Consider the following 19,906-nt stretch of genomic DNA (forward strand, 5'->3'; position numbering starts at 1 on the left):
AAGTCGAAGACTACCTGTACAGAGATCTCTTACCACTTCGCGGCTAACCTTTTGCGGCTTCGGTGCATTGCAGGTTCCCCCCCACATTGTCCCTCACATGCCTGGTGTTGTCACATCTCTCCCCAGAGGACCACCTGTGCCAAGCGAACCGGATCCTGAAGATGATGAGCGCCCACAGCAGTCGCCTCCTGCACCTGGAATACCTGCAGCTGCTCTCCTCCACACCCGTCAGCCCCATCAAGGTCAGTGCCAAGTCCGAGCCTCCTTTTGCCCAGCTAGCTAGGCCTTTTTTCTTTTTTTTTTGCCTGTTGACTGTGCATGGTCCCAACTCCTTGCCTGGCTGCTTCCCTAGGCCGTGGCGCTTCCGGAGCCCCATCTGGCTCTCCTTCACCCCCGCCTTAGTTTGGGGATCTCTGCTCCCCACTGCCTTCAAGCCAAACTGATTTGGCTGGCCGGCCTGTTGATGGCAGAGATGGGTGGGTGGGAGGTGGACGAAAGAAAGACACATCGAGCAGCAGAATTAAACTGCGGCGCAAAGTTTAAGACACCAAAGAGCTCGATGCGTCTTTCTTTCGCCGCCCCCCCCCCCCCGCATCTCTGACATCAATTTGGTGGCCAGCCAAATCAGTTCGGTTTGAAGGCAGCGGGGAACAGAGATCCCCGAACTAAGGGGGGGGGGGGAGGAAGGAAAGCCAGATGCGGCTCCGGAAGTGCCGTGGCCCAAGGAAGCATCCAGGCAAGGAGTTGGGACCATGCATGGCCGAGAGGCAAAAACAAAAAAAAGGCACAGCTAGGTGGGCAAAAGGAGGCCTCGGACTTGTCACTGACCTTGATGGCCAGTGATGGGCTGACAGGCGTGGAGGAGAGCGGCTGCAGGTATTCCAGGTGCAGGAGGTGACTGTCTGCTGTGGGCACTCAGCATCTTCAGGAACCGGATGGAAGCCGGTTCGACTGGCGCAGGGGGTCCTCCAGACACGTGAGGGACAATGTGGTGGGGGAGAGAAAAAAATACATACTTTGCGATTTTCGTTCATTACGGGTGGTCCTGAACGGAACACCCACGATAAACGAGGGATCGCTGTATTACAGGTAAGTATATTACATATTCACTGGTACAGCACCCAACAGGGATAGATTAAAATAATGTTCACATCCAGTCCCCAAAGGAATTATGTGGAATATTTTGCTTGGTAACAAGAATGTGCTTAGCTTTGACAGTCATGTCTATTCATATCAGAATTTCAGGTTCACTGGTTAACAACCAGTAGCATAAACATCAAAAAGTCACTGAGCTTTCAACTGATTTCTCATAACTGGAAAACCGCTTGCTTAAGATGATACTGTAATCAAGAGTGTCAGGCGGAAGCCATCGGTTGAGTGGAGACTTTTGACTGCCACATAGCCACTTCGCACGCACACGCAATCTTGGGAATTTGGGAGGGGGCAGTTGCATGAGGGTGTAGTTGTATCATAACAAATTCCTTCTAGATTATCAAGGTCATCCTTTGTTCAGCACCTAGCCCGGAAGTTGATGGGAAGATTGGACACGTTGGCAGAACCAGACCTGGGCAGTGATGAACTTGTGAGTTGGATCAAGGGGATTAACTTTAAATTGGGTGAGAACCCACGGGACTTCAGATCGTGTTTCTCCCGGATGTGTCAACACAGCTCTGTGAATTAAATTGGAACTTTGAGGAAGGCTATGCCTCGAATTCTGATTTGGTTTTTCAGATGCTATTGAAACTCCTTGACACAGACATAATAGTATTAACATTACTTGTTCATCACATGAGATGCAAGTAAGGAAAACATTAGAAATGAGTGTAATCACGTACAATCACTAGATAAACTAATGATCCCAAAGAACCGTATACAAGGGACATAATAATCCAATACTCCATGACCCCAACCCCCACCAATTCATCTTCTCGAAGTTTGTCTGAGGTGATGGCTTCTAATGGAAAACGGGGTGTTCAATGCCATTACTATTTCTAGAAAGGGTCATCATTAACTAGAAGTAATCAGTAAGAACAGATACAGATAGTCCTTGACTTACAACCATTAATTAGTGGCTGTTACAACAGCACTGTAAAAGGACTTACAACCATTTTTCACACTTATGATCCTTGTAGTATCCCCATGCTCATGTGATTTATAAACAGGTGCTTACTAACTGGTTCACAGTTGTAATGGTTTTAGATCACGAGGTGATAATCTTGTGTGAATTCTGACAAGCAAAATCAATGTGGGAAACCAGATTCACTTAACAGCCCACCGTGTAACTAATTTAAGAGCTGCAGTGATTCACTTAACGAACATGGCAAGAAAAGTATAAAATGGGACAGAGCTCACCGAACCAATTTCTCACTTAGCAACGAATTCCTGGGCTCTGATTACAGTTGTAAGTCGAGCTATCTATCTTTAATTAGCAATAACTATCACTCTGTCTTCCTCAAGCAGAGAGTTCTGCTGAATGTTATTTTCCCCCTGCAAAATGAGCCCTTCTAACTGGCACTCCCCAATTTACAACTATTCATTGAATGACCATTTGAAATGACAATGGCAATTGAAAAAAGTGATCTATGACCATATTTTCACACTTATGACAGTTGCAGAATCCCCCTGGTCACATGATTAACATTTTGATGCTTGGCCACTGACATGTATTTAAAATGGTTGTAATGTTCCGGGTCATGTAACCACTAGTTGTTGTTTCAGACAAAGTCATTGGGATAGCCAGATTCACTTAACAACTGTGGCAAATAAGCTCATAAAATGGGACCAAACTCACTTAACAATTGTCTTGCTTAGCAATGGGAATTTGGTCTCAACTGCGACTGTTGTGCAAGGACCATTTGTATTTAGAAAAGGTCTGCAAATAAAATTACTCAATGTAATGCCAATCTCCTCAAAAGGCAGGGCAGGTTTTTTTTAGAAAAGTATGAAAGCATGAATAAAGAAGAATCAATAGAACGCAAATGAGTTAATAAAAATATTAAATGTTAAATCTTTAAGGAAGAAAGGTTTAAGTATATAAACCAAAAATTAAAACTTTCAGTACATATAGCACAATTCTTAAAAATTCTTCAAGAATTTAAATGCAAAATTACTGATACTAAAAAAAAACCCTAAGACTACTCTCTTACAAAAGATAAGAATACTATAAATGTAAGAATTACAGATTATGTCATATTTAAATCCAGAAAATAGTGGGAAAGATTTTTATACTAAGTAGAAATACATGATTTCTGCAAAGAGAAGTTTCCTCAACATACTTTTTTGATTAGAGAAGTTTCCTCAACATACTTTTTTGATTTTGTGGATAAAAATGTTGTGGATGAAAAGGAATCCAACAAATATTAAGAGCCATATCCAGAGATTATATGAAAACAAAGAATCCAAAGAAATAAATGCAAAGAAATAAACAGAGAGAGAAAAACGCTACAATTCATTTAAGAACCATTTTTTAAAACATTATTTTTTAAAAAAAACTTTTTAGAATAAATTGAAGCAAAATAGTGGCATAGGAAATAACTTGTAGCATTCCAGAAATTACCCTCAATTCCTATGAAGGCTAGGGATCATGGATGCTAGGAACTGTGTGTAAACAATATCTGGAATGGTACAAGCTTTGTATGAAAACACAGTGAACGGAAGGCATGTCTGCGATGGTGTAAAAAAAAGGGATATTGAGACTTTCAGTAAGAGCAGAAGAAACCCAGCCCCTCCACACAAAAGTAAAAAAAAATATCTTTGCTAATTTGGTTCCTTTTTAAAAGGAATTAAATTCTTGGATGAAAGATATATAAAAGAAAATGGAAAATCTACGTTCAAGAAACATTAGCCTCGGAGTACTACAAGCTTAATATCCTGTAGAGAGACAGATGGATCATTGCTAGATAATCTATTTATCTGATGTATATTAGGGAAGGTCAACATAAAGTATCAAAGATGGGACGCTTTTTCTGCTCTCTTTGTCCTCTAGCCAAAACACTGAACAAAAGCACTTATGATTCAGAATTTTCTAGAAGCAATGTCAAAGTGTATCAGTACGAAACCATTTCCACAGCGCACACTTCTCTCTTATCCTCCTCCAATTTTCCACTTTCATTCAATACAAGTTATTTTTACTCTTTCTTTAGCATATAAGTAACAGAAGACCACAATGGAGACATTCATTAATATCTATTTTGTTCCCCCTGTGAAACGGAACAAAGCAGGACTGGATCAGATCTCTAGTTGTTGTTTTTTTAAAATAGTAAAACCATATGCAAACTTGAATAAGATTTATACATAATGTTTGGAATCATAAAGGTAGTCCTCGACTTAGAAAAATTGGAACCAGAATTCCCATTAAGTAGTGAGTTTGTTATTATTATTATTATTAATAATAATAATAATAATAATAAATTAAATTTATATGCCCCCCCCTCTCCGAAGACTCAGGGCGGGTTACAATATATAAAAACAGTATACATCGAGATATGATTAATTAAAATTAAAATTAAGAATTACATTTAAAAAACTAAAAAAGCCTGTTATGTCCATTCAAACAAGCCCACTATACATTCATTGGCCAGGGGTAGAATATAATGACCCCAAGCTTGGCGACATAAATGAGTCTTTAGACTCTTACGAAAGGTGGGAAGGGTGGGGGCAACACGAATCTCTGGGGAGAGTTGATTTCAGAGGGCCGGGGATCCCACAGAGAATGCTCTTCCCCTGGGTCCTGCCAAGTAACATTGTCTAGTTGATGGGACCTGGAGAAGGCCGACTCTGTGGGACCTAACTGGTCATGTGGCAGGAAGCGGTCCCATAAGTAATTTGGTCCCATGCCATAATGTGCAACATGTGACTACATCGCTTATGTGGCAATCTCAGAAGTCCCAGAAGCTCTGGACACATGTGTCATTAAGCAGGAAGCAAAGGGACTCCCAGGTAAGGAAGGAGGGAATGTGTAGGTGCAGTGCGATCTCAGGGAGGCCAGCAAAAAAGCATGCAGGAGGTATGCACATCTATGCAAATTAGAGAGGCTGGGGAAAGGATACAGCATGGCTTTTCTTGGAAACCACTGAACCCCAGGGCAGTGTGAAGATATGATACCGATGGAAGTTTCCACTGCTCCAGTCCAGCCCAGCACAATCTCACTACACTCTGGGAAGCCCCCATGGTTCAAAGCTGTAGTGCAATAGGCAGCATATAGGGATATTTCGATCCACCACAGCTCTCAGGGCTGAAAGAAGCTGCTGAGTTGCAGTACAGTGCAAAGCCAAGTCCAGCAGTGTAGTGGAAGGGCTTTTTGGCACTCAATGACTCTGGGATTACAAGAAGCCTCTTAGCTATAGCATGGAATTGCAGCTCAATTGCAGATACTATTGTCTCCCTCCACTCTGAGGTTCCTGCCGCCCTGAGGTCTACCACACCACCTGATCTATGGACCTTGTTTTCCCACTGCTGACAAGATGCATCCAGACTGGTCCTTTGCAAAACAGCTGCTGGCCATAGGAAGACATCTTCCCTAGGTCTTGCAAGGAAACCATCACGTGTAATCTAAGAAAGAAAATCTCCTAAAGCCAGTAGCTGCCTTGCAAAAAGACAGGTCATACAGGCTTGGTCGGTATTGGTGGTGGTGAGGGCAATGGAAAGGTCAGGGAGGGCATCAGGGACTATAGAGTGTAGGGTGTCAAAGGGGCCTAGATTTGGGGAAAAGAGACAGATGGGGAAGCTGAAAGAGAACCGGTGGTCGTAAGTGTGGGAAGGCTGACAAGTGCCTGAATTCTGATCACATGATCTTGGAGTCATTGTAATGGCCACAACTTTGGGGATCAATTGTAAGTCCTTATGTTAAGTGCCACCATAAGTAATGGTTATGAATTAAAGATTAACTGTATTCTTTAACAAAGTACAGTAGTTGGTTTTAATCCAAGTGAAGAATCTAGTTCCAAGTTTGAAATTAGTATCAACATATTACATTCATTTCAAACTAGATTAAATTTTAATAGAATACTTACTATAATTGAAGTTATAATAAAGAAGACAGACTTGTCAATACTTAATCCAAAATCACTTTTTTGCCATGGACCCACCCATATATTTTTTTTTTCTTACCGCTTATTTCCAACTCAGCCCAGTGTGATTTTTTCCCATTGGCTGCTTCTTCTGAGGACATAATTGTGTACATCCTCCGTGGATCAGGTGGTTCGTACTTTTCTTTGGGCATTCCTGAAAAAAAAATTGCATAGTAGTGAATCCAAACGATTTATAGAAAAACATACCTTGTGAGAAGTATTTTAGAAGCATGTGGCATGTGATAGGGTCATTCCATGTTTTCATTAAGGCAATGATCACTATTGTTTTCAATCAGGAAATCAATCCTCAGTCATGACAATGTACAGACAACAGCTAATGTTCCATATACCGTAAATCAGTTACAAAAATTACACTGAAAATTATCATCAGGCCTACTAATTTAATAAGTTGATGTGTTTTCTAGTACAATACGTTCCAAATTTATCTGTTTCTTCCCAGCCCATTGATCTTAAGTTTCCTCGTTGATGAAAGCTGCAAAAAAGAGTCACCACACATCAAATTCATAATATAACAATTTCTAGTGTACAATGAAAAATAAAAGTTCTTGGTCTTTTAAAATTTTAGGCTTTAAAAAGACCTAAGAAATAAAGCAATGAAAATAAACTTGACAACAATAAGTAAAAAATTTAAGATCCGTGCAAGAACCCCGCGCCCCCAACCAACAAGTGTGCATAAAATATTTTACATTAGTTTGTGCTATTAATGTTATTGTTTTCGTTAGTTGATTTTTCAAATGCTTTCATTTTGCTTTGCTGTATTCTTTGTCAAAATATGGGTTTGAAGTGAAATAGAACTTTAACAATAGAAAACAATAGAAAACAATCTTATTTAGTTTCATGAATGTATTCCTAACAATCTAAGTACAGTACATGGTAACGAAAATTTCTGCAAATTGTTTGTAAGCTTTCAGAGAGCAGAAGTTCCAACAGTAAAACCAGCCAGGCAGAGTCAAGAGGATGAAGAGTTCTGAGCTTTGCATTTTATAAACCAAACAATTTTTTTTGCTAAGGTTTATAATTACTGTACTATGTGTCTCCCAATCACTATGGTTTTCTCAAATGAAAAAAAAATCAAGGTTTTTTCTTACATGTCTGGAAAACCTAAGAAAAACAAATTCAGGCTGTTCTTTCGAAGTCTACACAGGAAGAAAATATATGCTGTATTATGTTTTTCAAGTCACACACAAATATTTGTATTTCAAAGTACCTACTAGAAGTAGATTAAGTGGCTCCTTTTGAAGCTGATCTTATGAATTCTAACTGAAGAATCTGTTTCTATCCGAGAATACCACCTACATAACTAAAAATGTTTTTAAACATATCTTTATAAACCAATGAGAATTTAATATTATTTACAAAGCACTGTTAGATAATAAATTTAACTAGGAGCAGGCCTGGTCTCCTACCACACCCTAGCATTCAACACACATGAGTACACAGTAGTGCAAAAATTAAATTGAAGGAAACAAATAGGAACTGATGTCTGCTTGCTATTTATATTTTGCAGCAATAATGTGAATATGTCAGAGTTCTTTTCTAGTTTGCCTAATTCAGATTTTTTACCTAAGGAAACTGTCAGCCATTCTGCTGCAACCCTTTAGCTTTACTTGTTAAGATAGTTGTAAAATAGAACAAAAGAGGACAAACTGCTTTATTCTGCAAGCAGTGAAAGGAAATTCCCATTTTCAGAAGTGTGTTTTTGCAGTTTGACCTGTAAAGAATTCAGAGAGTTGGCAGCACAGTTGGAAGAAAGGGCAAAGAAAAAGTGGAGAAAAATACAGAAAATATACAATCGCAAAAATTATTTTTCTTACTAGTTTCCCCCACACAAGTATAGAGACCACTTTTTTCAGACCTGTTAACTGTTGATTCATTGGTTGCAACTGCAGTTGACCAACCAGCTTGCTGCCTGAGTCTGATGTCATGGGCTGGGAGACAATGTCTGGGCCAAAGTCACCCAAGCAGCTTCCTTGCCTAAGGCGGGACTAGAAATCAACAGTCTCCTGATTTTTAGCCTGGTGCCTTAACCAGTAGTCCAAATTGATTCCCTGAATCACAAAATGTACTGTAAGTAGTGTTGCAAATTAGAAAAAAATGAATCAATACATTACACCTTGGGGTTTTGATAACCTTCAATATGCATTTGAATTTTGGAACAATTTTTTTCTTACCGAAATGAAGGAACAACCTATCATAGATTACCTATAGGGCATAAATTATCCATAATCTATAATTCATCGACACCAGTCCCAATCCCCAGTCAAATATTAAGGCCTGATAGTGTCAGCTCCTATTTTTTGCAATCGCAGACAGCCAATGATAATAGTTTAGCAAGCCCCTGATGAGGCACAGGATATGTCTGGGAGTCTGTGTTCTGTTTGATGGATCACAGCAGGCCTATGTTAAGAATGGCATTAAAACTAGCAGGATTAAGGAAATGAAACGGAGCAATTTAATATTGGTGTTAACTCTGAAGCATAATGCATTAATTAGCAAAAAAAAATAGAGCTACCTAGGCAACCCTAGAAATTACTGATATCATTTATTTTGCCAATGATTTTGACTACTCTGGATCGTATCTTTTATCATTTCAGTGAAAATTGTCTTTCATTCTGGGCTTTCTGAAATCTTTCCTTGTTGTGGTGCCACATAGTGCTAAAGAATTTAAGAGCAGCCCCTATCTTGAATTCTTTTAGCACTTATGTAATATATGAGAGTGTTTCATTTTCTGTCTAAACTGAATTCTCTCAGCCATGTAGCCTTGGTAAGAAGACTTATTTTAATTCTAAGATCTTATAGATTTGCACATTTGCTTCTTTGACTTCTGCTCAAACTAAATAGGATATAGATCAGAAAAAGGCATGAATGATAATGGATATTATTCACACATGATTAATAAATATGTGGTTTACTTTTCATTTGTATCATTGGCATAAATTTAAATCCATTTGACATGGGTTTATATCAAACTCTGCTTTCAATGAAACTACCAAATGTGACAGCATATTAAGCAATTTATTCTATACCCAAAATTTATGATACAAATTGTCATTTGCAAGGCATTGCAATGCATTTATTTCAAACAATTCTATACCACTAACCATTAAAATAAACTCTGAAGCAATAAACTTATAATATTTAATAGTTTATATGTTGGAATCTCTGAGGTTGGGAACATAAAACATCATAGTCTAATATCACTGTAGAGCCAGGAAATAATAAGCAAAGGGATGATTGAAAATGTCAGTATGAAATTTTATTGACAATATGACATTCCCTTTACTAATTGGCAGAGAATATTTTTCTACTCTCTTATCTTAAGATGTCTGTTAGCTGTTTAAAAATTTCTTTCCTAAAATATATATGCTCTATGCTATATTAATAATATATATATATCATTAATGTAGTATATATCATTAATAACAATAGCAGTTTGTATTCCTAGAGATTTTACATAAGTGTTTCCTTCTTAAAAGGCTCAGATAATTTTAAAAAATTAGTCCAATCAAAAATCCATCCAAATATATTCAATGACCTTATTTACAGCAGTTATGTAAAATGTTGCTGCATAAATCAGAATTTATTCTCTAGGGTATTCTCAACTTCTTTTTCAGATATCAAGTCCACGTGGAATGCAGTTATCCTTACTACATTCTCAGATGCAAATTGACCTAATCTGGGTCAATCTAAATTGTGGGACAAATATAAATCTCAGCACAAACGGGTAAAAAAAGAAAAGGCTTTTGTTCTGGTGGATGTAACTTGTATCCATCAGTAAGACGAGTGACAGAATATAATATAAATTCTTGTATCTAACAATTTTTCCCTTTTTTCAGTTAGTTGGCTAAATCTGATACATATTCTGATAGGCCCAATACTATATTTCTTTTTTTTAATGTCTAAGTGCAAACAAAGTTAAAGCTCAATACTTTTCATTAGATAGCAATTATTCTGCTGTTAAATTTAATTTTCTGTACATAGGTAAAAAGGGAAGCCTGCTTCTAGTTGGTTGCTTTTTCCAGTTAACCTTCCTTAAAAAGTGGGGGTGGGCGGGTGATATAGCTATCTGTCATTCCTTACTATTCACATCACACTGAATGACACAAGGATCCTGAAAACTACTGAAATGGGGAAAGACACTTTGTACACTAGAATTTTGCAAGCATTCTGTAAATGCATTTATTTGTAGTTGACTCACGAGCACAATTGAGCCCAACCCCTATAAGTGGGACACTTGCTAAGTGAGGTTTGTCCCATGTTATGATTTTTCTTGCCACAGTTGTTAAGTGATTCACTGCAATTGTTAAGTTAGTAAAACAGTTGTTAAGTGTCTCTGGCTTCCCTGTTGATTTTGCTTTTCAGGAGGTTGTAAAAAGGGATCACATGACCTTGGGATACAGCAAAGGTCATAAGTATGAACCACTTGCCAAGCATCTGAATTTTGATAATTGTTACTGTGAAAAGTGCTGTTGGAACTTTGAACAGTCACTAAGCAGCCAGTCTTCCCCATGGAAGTGACAACCCATCAAAGCAGACTTGTTCCATCCGGACCCCTGCTGCTACTGGCACAGCGCAGCCTTAGCACTGAGGAGTGTGCCCAGAGACCGGGAAGAGACTCAAATCATCTCTGCATATGGCGGGAGGCACAAGGGGCTTCCGGTTATTACTCTGGATGGTCCAGGTGCCAGGCAACCCATTCGCCCCTTTCGGGAAAGCTCAAGCTTGTCTCCTGACAGCTGTGCGCTCCTGCAGCTTCCAGTGGGGTTGGCTAAGTCAGCCAGCAAAGGAGCGAAGAATGCTCCTGTCAAACCACCGAACCCCTAGCCATTATTGGCATTGAGCAATACTGTTTAATGCTAAACTAGCCAATTAGAAGAAGCATCTCTTGACAGTCAAGCTGAATCCTCAGCCCTTAGCGGGATCAAGCCAAAGCTCTTCACGCTGGATTAAGGCACGGCGGCTCCACTGGTCAGACCGGAAGCCAGCCAGCCAGGAGTCAAACCTTCCAGGAACGTCTCTGGCTGCTGAGAAGAATCCAGGAATATATTTGCTTGAGTAATATCTAACGGTTTGGATCGAATTTTGACACATCTATATGACCGAAAGACTGTGTCAAAAGCTGGGGGATCGCAGGCAACGGAGGCATGTCCACACAACTTTAACAAACTCAGTCTAACGAGCTATGAGACCGAGTTAACCCATTCCTGTATTCTCTCGGCAGCACACTGAAGAATAAAAAGTTGTCTCTTAAACACCTAGCATTTATGCAATTAGAAGGCTGTTTTGAATTTAATAAATATGAAGACAGGTTTATCTAGACTGGGTGCAAAATACCACATAATATAGCAGTAAAAACAGCTGCAACAGATTTCTTTTTACAAGATTTTAATTTTTAAAACAAGAAATCAAAATAGAGACCATTTAGATATTATTGGCTAAAATGTGATCAGAGCAGCTGATGTTTCTTTAATTAGTCTATATTTGCATAGTCCACAATTATTTGTTACATAGTGAAATCATGTGACATAATTTAGATACACATTTTATCAATTTACATGTTTACTGCTGTAATATTGACTGGTTAAGCAATATGATTTGGAAATGCTATGGAATGTAACATTAGTGATAAGATTCTTTTGTACAGAACAATGTTGTTTCAAAGAAACTAAAAGCAACTTTAATTAAATCCAAGACTACATGTCTCTCTAATTTCCTCACAACTCTCTTACTTTCCAACCTAAGAGGAAGCAAAATAGACTGATTAGTTCACTTGTAAGACTTCATGTACAGCTCTGTAGTTTATAGTGTCTGTTGCAGTTTTGATTTTATGAGCATTGAACATTAGTTATCTATATGTTTACGCATCTATTTAACTGTATTATCTAGGAATGGGGGGAAATCATGAAGCTATGCATTTCAGCCTAAAACTCTACAGGTTATTGAAGACTGAAAGACATTTGTGGATTATTTGATACAAGACATAAGCAAATTCCCTTTTCAATTTCATTTCAGACTTTAAATCATATATCCGTAAACATGATTAAACAGTCATATTAATGTAGTCAAATTAGTTTTGTATTTTTCATTGTCTGTCCAAATTTAATCTTTTTTCTTACTTTACGTAATTTTATAACTTACTGGATGATTCCAGATAATCACCGTTTCACATTTGAGCTACTGAAAACTCAAGTACTTGAATCTTCAATTATGTTTTATATTTATACATTACAGTACTATTTATTCAGTTGTTCATATATTCTAATAATGTAGAATCAACAATTCCTGGTAGATCTAAATTAGATGGAAAAAAGACCAAAAATTGTCACTATAAAGTTAATAGTATTATTAATGACCTACTATGTTTCATGAATTCAGTCAATTTAATAAGATCTCAGCCATAACTACATATTCAGTAAGCAATGAGGTGAATTTAACTCTAATTGTTAATTATATTTGTCTTATTTTTTATATGCAAACTAAAATGATTAATTAAATTAAAACTAAATAACAATGAGGAAATTCCAAAATAACAGAAAAAAACAAGCCATATCATGTTAGCTTTCGGAAGCTTACTAGCCAGTATTGCCCCCAAAAGCAAAACATATTGCAATTCATGGCGCTGATGCAGTGCCTGAAATAGGCTGTGATGGGGTGGGAGGCAGTCTTACATGCAGCAAATCTGTCTTCTCCTCTAGACCAGCACCGCAAGCTGATTACAGTGGTGCTCCCCTTCCTATGAGCTGCAGTCTTTAATAAGAAGGGAGGGTTTGCCAGAATACTAAAGAGCAGATATGAATTGTTCACCACGAGCTAACCCTTTGCCTCCCTGCTGCAAGGTGCCTAGCTCTTGTAGTGTGTGTCCGGAAGTGCTGCCCTTTAAATTTTCCCACCGGTTCTGCTTTATCTTGTCCGACGAGCGCCATGAGCTGACACAGCGGCGCCCATAGCTCCAGCAAATCCCGTAGCACACAGATGGAAGGAGGTGAGAGCAGCGGGGGGGGGGGGAATGGGAGGGGGGGCAGCCAAATGGCTATGATCTTGCCTGTATCTCTTGATCAGTTCAGGAGTTCTGAGGCGTCCTTGGAGTTATAGGAAGCTGGAATCAGGAGCCCTAAAAAGGGTTGTTTGGTAGTAAGGAGTTGAAGGATTTAAGATTGATATAAAGAAGAAGGCCAAATTAGAGAAAACGTTCATGAGAGAGTCCTGCCATGACTATCTCTGAAAGATCGAGTCAGAATTTGGGGGTCTCAAAGCGCATCCCAGCAATTATTCAAATGAGACTAACTCGATGCTCAAGATGATTGGTCAAGGACAAACCCATTCTGAAGGCTGGTTCCACCCCAGGATGGAGAAACATGTAATTCAATGCATCAAAAAATATTTTAAAATTATTTTTAATTATTTTATCAATCAAATCATAATTGATTAAAAATACTCTTAATTCTAGGCACTGCAATCCCAAGAGTATGACAATTCCAGTTTGGTCAAAGTTGCATTCGGAAATATCTCCAAAATTCGCAACCTCTGTATTTTAAATAAATTAGCTCTAGGTCAGCAAAAACTAGATTTCAGATGTAAATACTAAATTCCAAAGCAACTACAATATAAAGAATACAATATAGCTTGCTAAGAGAAACAAAGAGTTCATTCAAACAGCTCAGCAAATCAACTGATTGAGACATTAGATGTTTAGCACCCATTAACTTTTTATGAAAGTGATGTTTATGTGCTATCATAAAGCTCTTATTATTTTTTCACTTCAGTAAGTCCAAACACAATCCTATTAGAGCACTAGCTTCCCCAAAAGAAATTCTCTTTCTAAATATCATATGGACATTGGAAATGCTACACCATATAATAACCTGGAATGAAAGTTTTAAAATATATTTTTTGCAAAATAATCATTTGTTTTGAATAAGAAGAATGAGCTTTAAGTTTCTATAGTACAGGCCTGGCTTCTTGGTACCTTAGGTATATTACAGTATCCTATTATTTTTTAAAACAAAGATTTTCCTACTGAAGTCCTATGTTCCAATTGCTGTAAAGCTTCCAAATTTACACAATATTTACCAGTAAAAGTGCGTCAGAATATTAAAGAAATTTTACACTTCTCTGGATTTTACACCCCCTGATGTTAGACTTGCAGTACTCCCAGCTTAATCCACACTGGAAACCGCATATGGCTGATCACCAGGAGAGGCATACCACATTAAGAACAACAAAACAAAATCCAGTTAGAGTAATGTTCTTATTTGGAATAAAAGGAATTTGGGCAAATATGCTAAAAATTGCAAATCTTAAGAGCTTGTTTGCACTGTTTTAAGTACTTAAGGCAGAATATTTGAATTCCTACTATTTTTACTGCTATACACTAAAGATTTTAAAATAATTCATATTTATTGGTGAACCCAGTTAAGCCTTTTTAGAAAATAAAAAATAAATATTTGAAAGTCAAGGTCGCCATCTCTAACATTTTCAAGAATTGGAGCTCAATCACTATTGATTGTGAACTAGTGAACTATTTTTACAATAAAGATGGTTAATGTAAATACAATTTAAAATTATGCTATACTTCATTTTCTTTTTAGCCCAAAGTTAAAATGCAGTTAATTGTTATGAACCTTATAACTAATTCATGTAATAATCTCATTTGTGAGAAGACTGTATTATTCCAGATAAAATACTTAACACAATGTGGATATTGATATTAGCAATGGATAAAGAAAAATGAATTATTGGATCACTGGGGTGTGGAAGAATAAGTCCATGAGCAAGAAAGAATAAGTCCAAGGCAAGAAAAATAAGGAAATGAAGATGATACAGAATGCTTAAAACAGCAATCTGATTTGTCCAACATGTTCAGCTATAGGTTTTCCTGGTTTAGCATGATAAGTGGACGTCATTGTTGGTAAAATGTGAAATGCTTATACATTAAATCATAGTTAGGCAAAGTATGCTTTGCATATATAAATCTAGTCAAAAGCTTCACACAGTAACAGCTGCATAATTGTCATCTGTTAATTGTTCACAATCTCAAAGGCATTTTCTGTGAAACTAGTTTAAGTTTATCATTTTCCATACACTGAAATGTTAATATATAAAAAAATATTCCAATCAAAACAGGGTTGTTGTTTTTCTTATAGTGTTTCTTGCTTAGTTGCACAGATTGCTTGACTTGCATTGTGCCCATCTAGTTCTTTCAGTGAAGCTTATCCATGCATGGCACAGTGAGGAATTTTGATTCAGCCAGCTTAATCCAATGGCTGACATTGATTGGGATGAGAGGGAGTAACTGCAATAAACAAAAAGGAGAAAAAGGTCGTCCATCTGGCTTCCATGCCTAAGGGAGGACTAGAACCTGTGTCTTTATACTCTTCATCCAGCACATTAATCATATCATGCTAGGTCTCATGTTTCCAATCAGAATATTAGAAGGAACTGATCTGCAAAACTAAATGGATTTTCTTAACAGTTACCCACTGAAAAAAAAAACAACCCCACAGGGAGTACTGGATGTCTTTATAGGAGATTCCTAGAAAGAAAAACATTTTTCTATTGCATTTGACATATAAAGTTTGTGCTTTTATCTCTATCAATAGGAGACCTTTTTGAGTAGAGTTTTCCAGAGATGAAAGAGGTTACATGGATCTTTGATAAATTCTCTGGGATCCCATCTACTTGAAAACTAGCCTTCTTTTAATCAGACCTGCAAAACAGGTTGCCAAATAATCTAAAACAAATAAATTATAGAACTAGGACAGGGGTTCTCAAACTTTTTAAATAGGGGCCCAATTCATGGTCCCTCAGACTGTTTGGAGGGGCGGACCGGCTGGGGGGGGGCATGGCTTGGTGGCCATGTTACTGGGTGGGTGTGGCTAGATCATGTGAGTAGGTGGGCATGGCCACTTTAACAGTCCATTAAACAATGCACAGAAATTAAACTTTAATTTGTTTTGCTCCTGGGGTGTTTTGTTTGCATGTTGCTCTTTGGCTAAGTTTTCTTTTTATTAGATCATTTTTTCAGTTGTTTAGGAGTCTAGTAGTCCACTTTAGAAAATTCAATTTTGCAGCAATTCTTCTCAGCCCCAAGGAGCTTGAGAAATCTCTCTTCTCGCTCTCGCTCTCTCTGCTCTGGAGGTGGGGGACGTGATAAACAGGCCATTTCCCCAATTTTTTTGGCCTCCAGTGCACCTCATTTTTACCTCCCTTGCCTCCAGCAGCATTCTGCAGGCTAAAAACAGCGTTTTGGGCCAAAACCGGTCATTTTTTGACCTCCTGAGGTATCTGTGTGCCCCATTTTTCACTTTCCCCATCTCCAGAACATCTCTGCAGGCCAAAATTGTTTATCTTATCTTTCAGTTCCAGTCCATGGGACTCGCAAAGCTAAATCCTGTGTTCAGCTGAAGGGTGGGTGAGGCGATGTGGGCAGGGCAGCCTCGTGGTTCTCCGTGGGCCCAATTAATGGCTTTAGCAGGCCTCATGCAGCCCACAAGCGGTAGTTTCAGGACCCATTAACTAGGAGATGATTTGATCAAGAATATGTGATAGCTAAAAGAGCTCTACTCAGGGCTTGTGAATCGTTTCAACAATTTAGTGCCCAAATATCTAATGCCAGATTAGGAGTCAAGATGAAAATTGGAAAGTCTGGAATCTTTACGTAGGTCAAGAGGGCAAGGTCTGACACACACATGTCCTTGAATGCCATTGATCTATTGTAGCCGTGGGAAGATTCTTGTAAAATAGGCATGAGCAATAAAGTACTTTTATTAAAGTCTTTACATGTGGATTTGGTTTTCCACATGACATTTGCTGATTTTTAAATTGGCATTTTAAATTGATTTCAAGGCCTCCCCTATTGGCAAAACTCAAATGTTTTGTTACTGTTTTGGGATTACTGTTTCTTAAAGAGAGATTATACATTGACTCCAGAGTATGCTATGACATTCAGAATCTACCATCTAAGCCAATTTCAGCACACAGAAATGCTGGGCATGGATGTATCGCTGTGCCTATCCTAATTAATGTATCATAAAGTCATTGATAAGGAGCTCTGAGACCCAAGCTTTCATCCCCACACATGTGAATGTCCATTTATTATTTCATGCAGTCACTATTTCTCCACTGCAGCTGGCCTAAACCACACTCTTAACACCTTAGTGTGCTACTGCAGGGAATATCAACTGCTAAAAGACCAAAATAACAGTCTTTGCTAAAACATTTAGGAGTCTCCACTGGATAACAGATGGTCAAGAGATTGAGTAGGAGAATGCTTTTTGAATACTTAGGTTTGATCTTCAAGACATGGGGTCATGGAGTGAATATTTAGCCATTCTAAAGTTCTTTCACACTAAAGATGAATAAGGTAACCCTGTGGCTTCGAAACTATTAACAGCCAAATCTCTGGTTCAGCTGCTTTATGGTTCCCAGCTAAATATTTGCCCAAATTATAGCTAAATGGAAATAGTGCAAACTAGTTGATCAGAATTCTGTTCCATGTCTCAAAATGCATATCAAAAAGTAGGTTAAGAATATGATCATTAATTATTAATTACTGGGTCAAGTGCCACTATATTCCAGTGGTTTCCATTGATTCCATCCATCCTATTTTATAAACTACATGGTTAAAAAAAAAATCCCTCCCTTCCTGTGGCTTTTCTTTTGAGTTCTCATAGATTTTTTGAATTTATTCAAACTAAAAAAGTAATTAGAGAATGGCTCCTGGACAATGATTATCAGAATAAGAAAGATCTTATTCCTAAATCTATATACCGTAAGTTCAGTTTAATTATTCCAGAGGGAAACCAGTCAATTATATAAAATCATTAATCTCCCCATCACAATTAAAATTCTTTTTAAGAGCCAGATTCAACAGCCTTCCCTCACCAGCTCTATATGGGAAATTTAATAAAATTATATGCCTAGCTGAATCAAGCCTTTGATGAGGATTCAATTGAACCCATCCTGCAACTGCTGTTACACTGTGATATTCAAAGAAGTCTAATCTTTTCTCTGTCATCCTATGTTCCAGGTTGGCCCGGGGAATTTTAAGACAGTTTTCTTCTGTTGGATACAAAAATTCCCTGTTACAGTAAAAGAAGGCATTAACAGCAAATCACAACTTTTTGCATTTTCATAATAATATGAACAAGCCATTTCTATAAAGATCTATCAGTCTAATTGGTAAAACCCAAAATCAGCATTTCATTCTTCTCCGCATCAAGCACAAAGTTCAGTAGCAGTCTTAATGTGAAAACAAAAGTAGAGAAAAACAGAGAGTCAGAAGTCAATGCTTTTTCTTCTTCTTTTTCTTATCTTTATTCACTTCTCCTTCTCCTTTCCCTCCCCTACTGTTTTCCTATTTACTTTGTATTTTGCATTTTACATTGCTTTATAGCTCAATAAAAAATGTTAGTGACGTAGATTAAACAAAGAACTGGAAAAATGTAGATATGAAAATTCCAACCAAAGTGGACTTGTAACTAGGTTTTATGTATAGATCTGCATGTGTATAAACAATTAGCCGCGAGCTTATGTTAGTAATTACTTTTATATTTGTATCTTATAATTCTTGTAGATGCTTTGATTTACATTCAATTTTAAAATTTCAATAGGATGATTTATGCCTTTTGGTCAAAATTGAATATTTACACCCGTTTTTGATTAGAGATAAATTTTTATTCAATAATTTTAGTTGCACTGTTGTATAACTTATTTAATCATATTTGTACTCTTGGTTTTGCACCCTTTCTTGCCACTATTTTTAAAAATTCGGATTTATCATTGACTGAAATAAATAAATCTTACAGAAAAATAGAAACATAGAAGACTGACGGCAGAAAAAGATCTCATGATCCATCTAGTCTGCCCTTATACTATTTCCTGTATTTTATATTAGGATGGATATATGTTTATCCCAGGCATGTTTAAATTCAGTTACTGTGGATTTACCAACCATGTCTGCTGGAAGTTTGTTCCAAGGATCTACTACTCTTTCAGTAAAATAATATTTTCTCATGTTGCTTTTGATCTTTCCCCAACTAACTTCAGATTGTTGCTTGATCTTTAAGAAGAAAACTTCACCAAAATGCAAGCATTCTTGGATAAATTAAAATATTACTTTTAACAATACCTTTTGATATGATGGATAGCAATATCAGCTATGTCTGCAAGACCTGGTCTATTGCAGTAAAACACTAAAGGATTTTTACTATTGTGGCTTACATTGACTCTTTGACATTATGTTTCCAATAATTAGCTGAAATCAAGAAATCCAGAACAGTGCAATGACAATCTTGGACATAATGAAAACCAGATAATGGAAATAGATCAGTCATGTGTGAAGAAGACATGACATCTAACAAGTCTAGCTGTCTTTCACTAGCTTCACTGAACCTATATAAAAATGTTCCCATGGTAGAGATCATGTAACACTGGCAAAGATTCTTTCAAAAAGAAGCAGAAAATATTATAGTGAAGCCACTAAACCTCAGTAGGAAAGAGCATAACTATAAACACATATACAAGCAAATAATTTACAATCATGAAATGAGGATAAAAAAATGAGGAACTGATATTCGAGTAAACAGATGTTGTGGTAATAAACAAGAAAGCTATTTTCAGTGCACAACATAAATGAATTTAGTTTTCTAGCAAAATACAGCCTCAGTTAAGCTTCTTTCCAGACCTAATTATGTTATAAGTAGACTCTGCTTCAAGCAATTAAGAGAGACAAATAGTATTGGTAGGTAAGCGGATGCTGGACAGGAGATAGTCCACATGGGCATTTCTGTTTGTGCCTCTATTACAAAAACAAAACT

The 19,906-nt window shown here is 37.4% G+C and overlaps 1 protein-coding gene across 2 annotated transcripts in view; it reads right to left on the bottom strand.

The window, feature by feature from the left end:
• The window catches only part of CNOT6 (CCR4-NOT transcription complex subunit 6), a 73,037-nt gene that overhangs the window by 45,052 nt on the left and 8,079 nt on the right, over positions 1 to 19,906 (bottom strand). For both annotated transcript variants that reach the window (XM_070739162.1, XM_070739163.1), the window contains exon 2: positions 6,109 to 6,222. In XM_070739162.1, coding sequence (XP_070595263.1) covers positions 6,109 to 6,220 — 112 coding nt within the window. In that variant the 5' untranslated portion in view covers positions 6,221 to 6,222. The remainder of the gene's footprint in view (positions 1 to 6,108; positions 6,223 to 19,906) is intronic.

The sequence above is a fragment of the Erythrolamprus reginae genome, chromosome 2, assembly GCF_031021105.1.
Source record: "Erythrolamprus reginae isolate rEryReg1 chromosome 2, rEryReg1.hap1, whole genome shotgun sequence".
Lineage (NCBI taxonomy): Eukaryota > Metazoa > Chordata > Lepidosauria > Squamata > Dipsadidae > Erythrolamprus > Erythrolamprus reginae.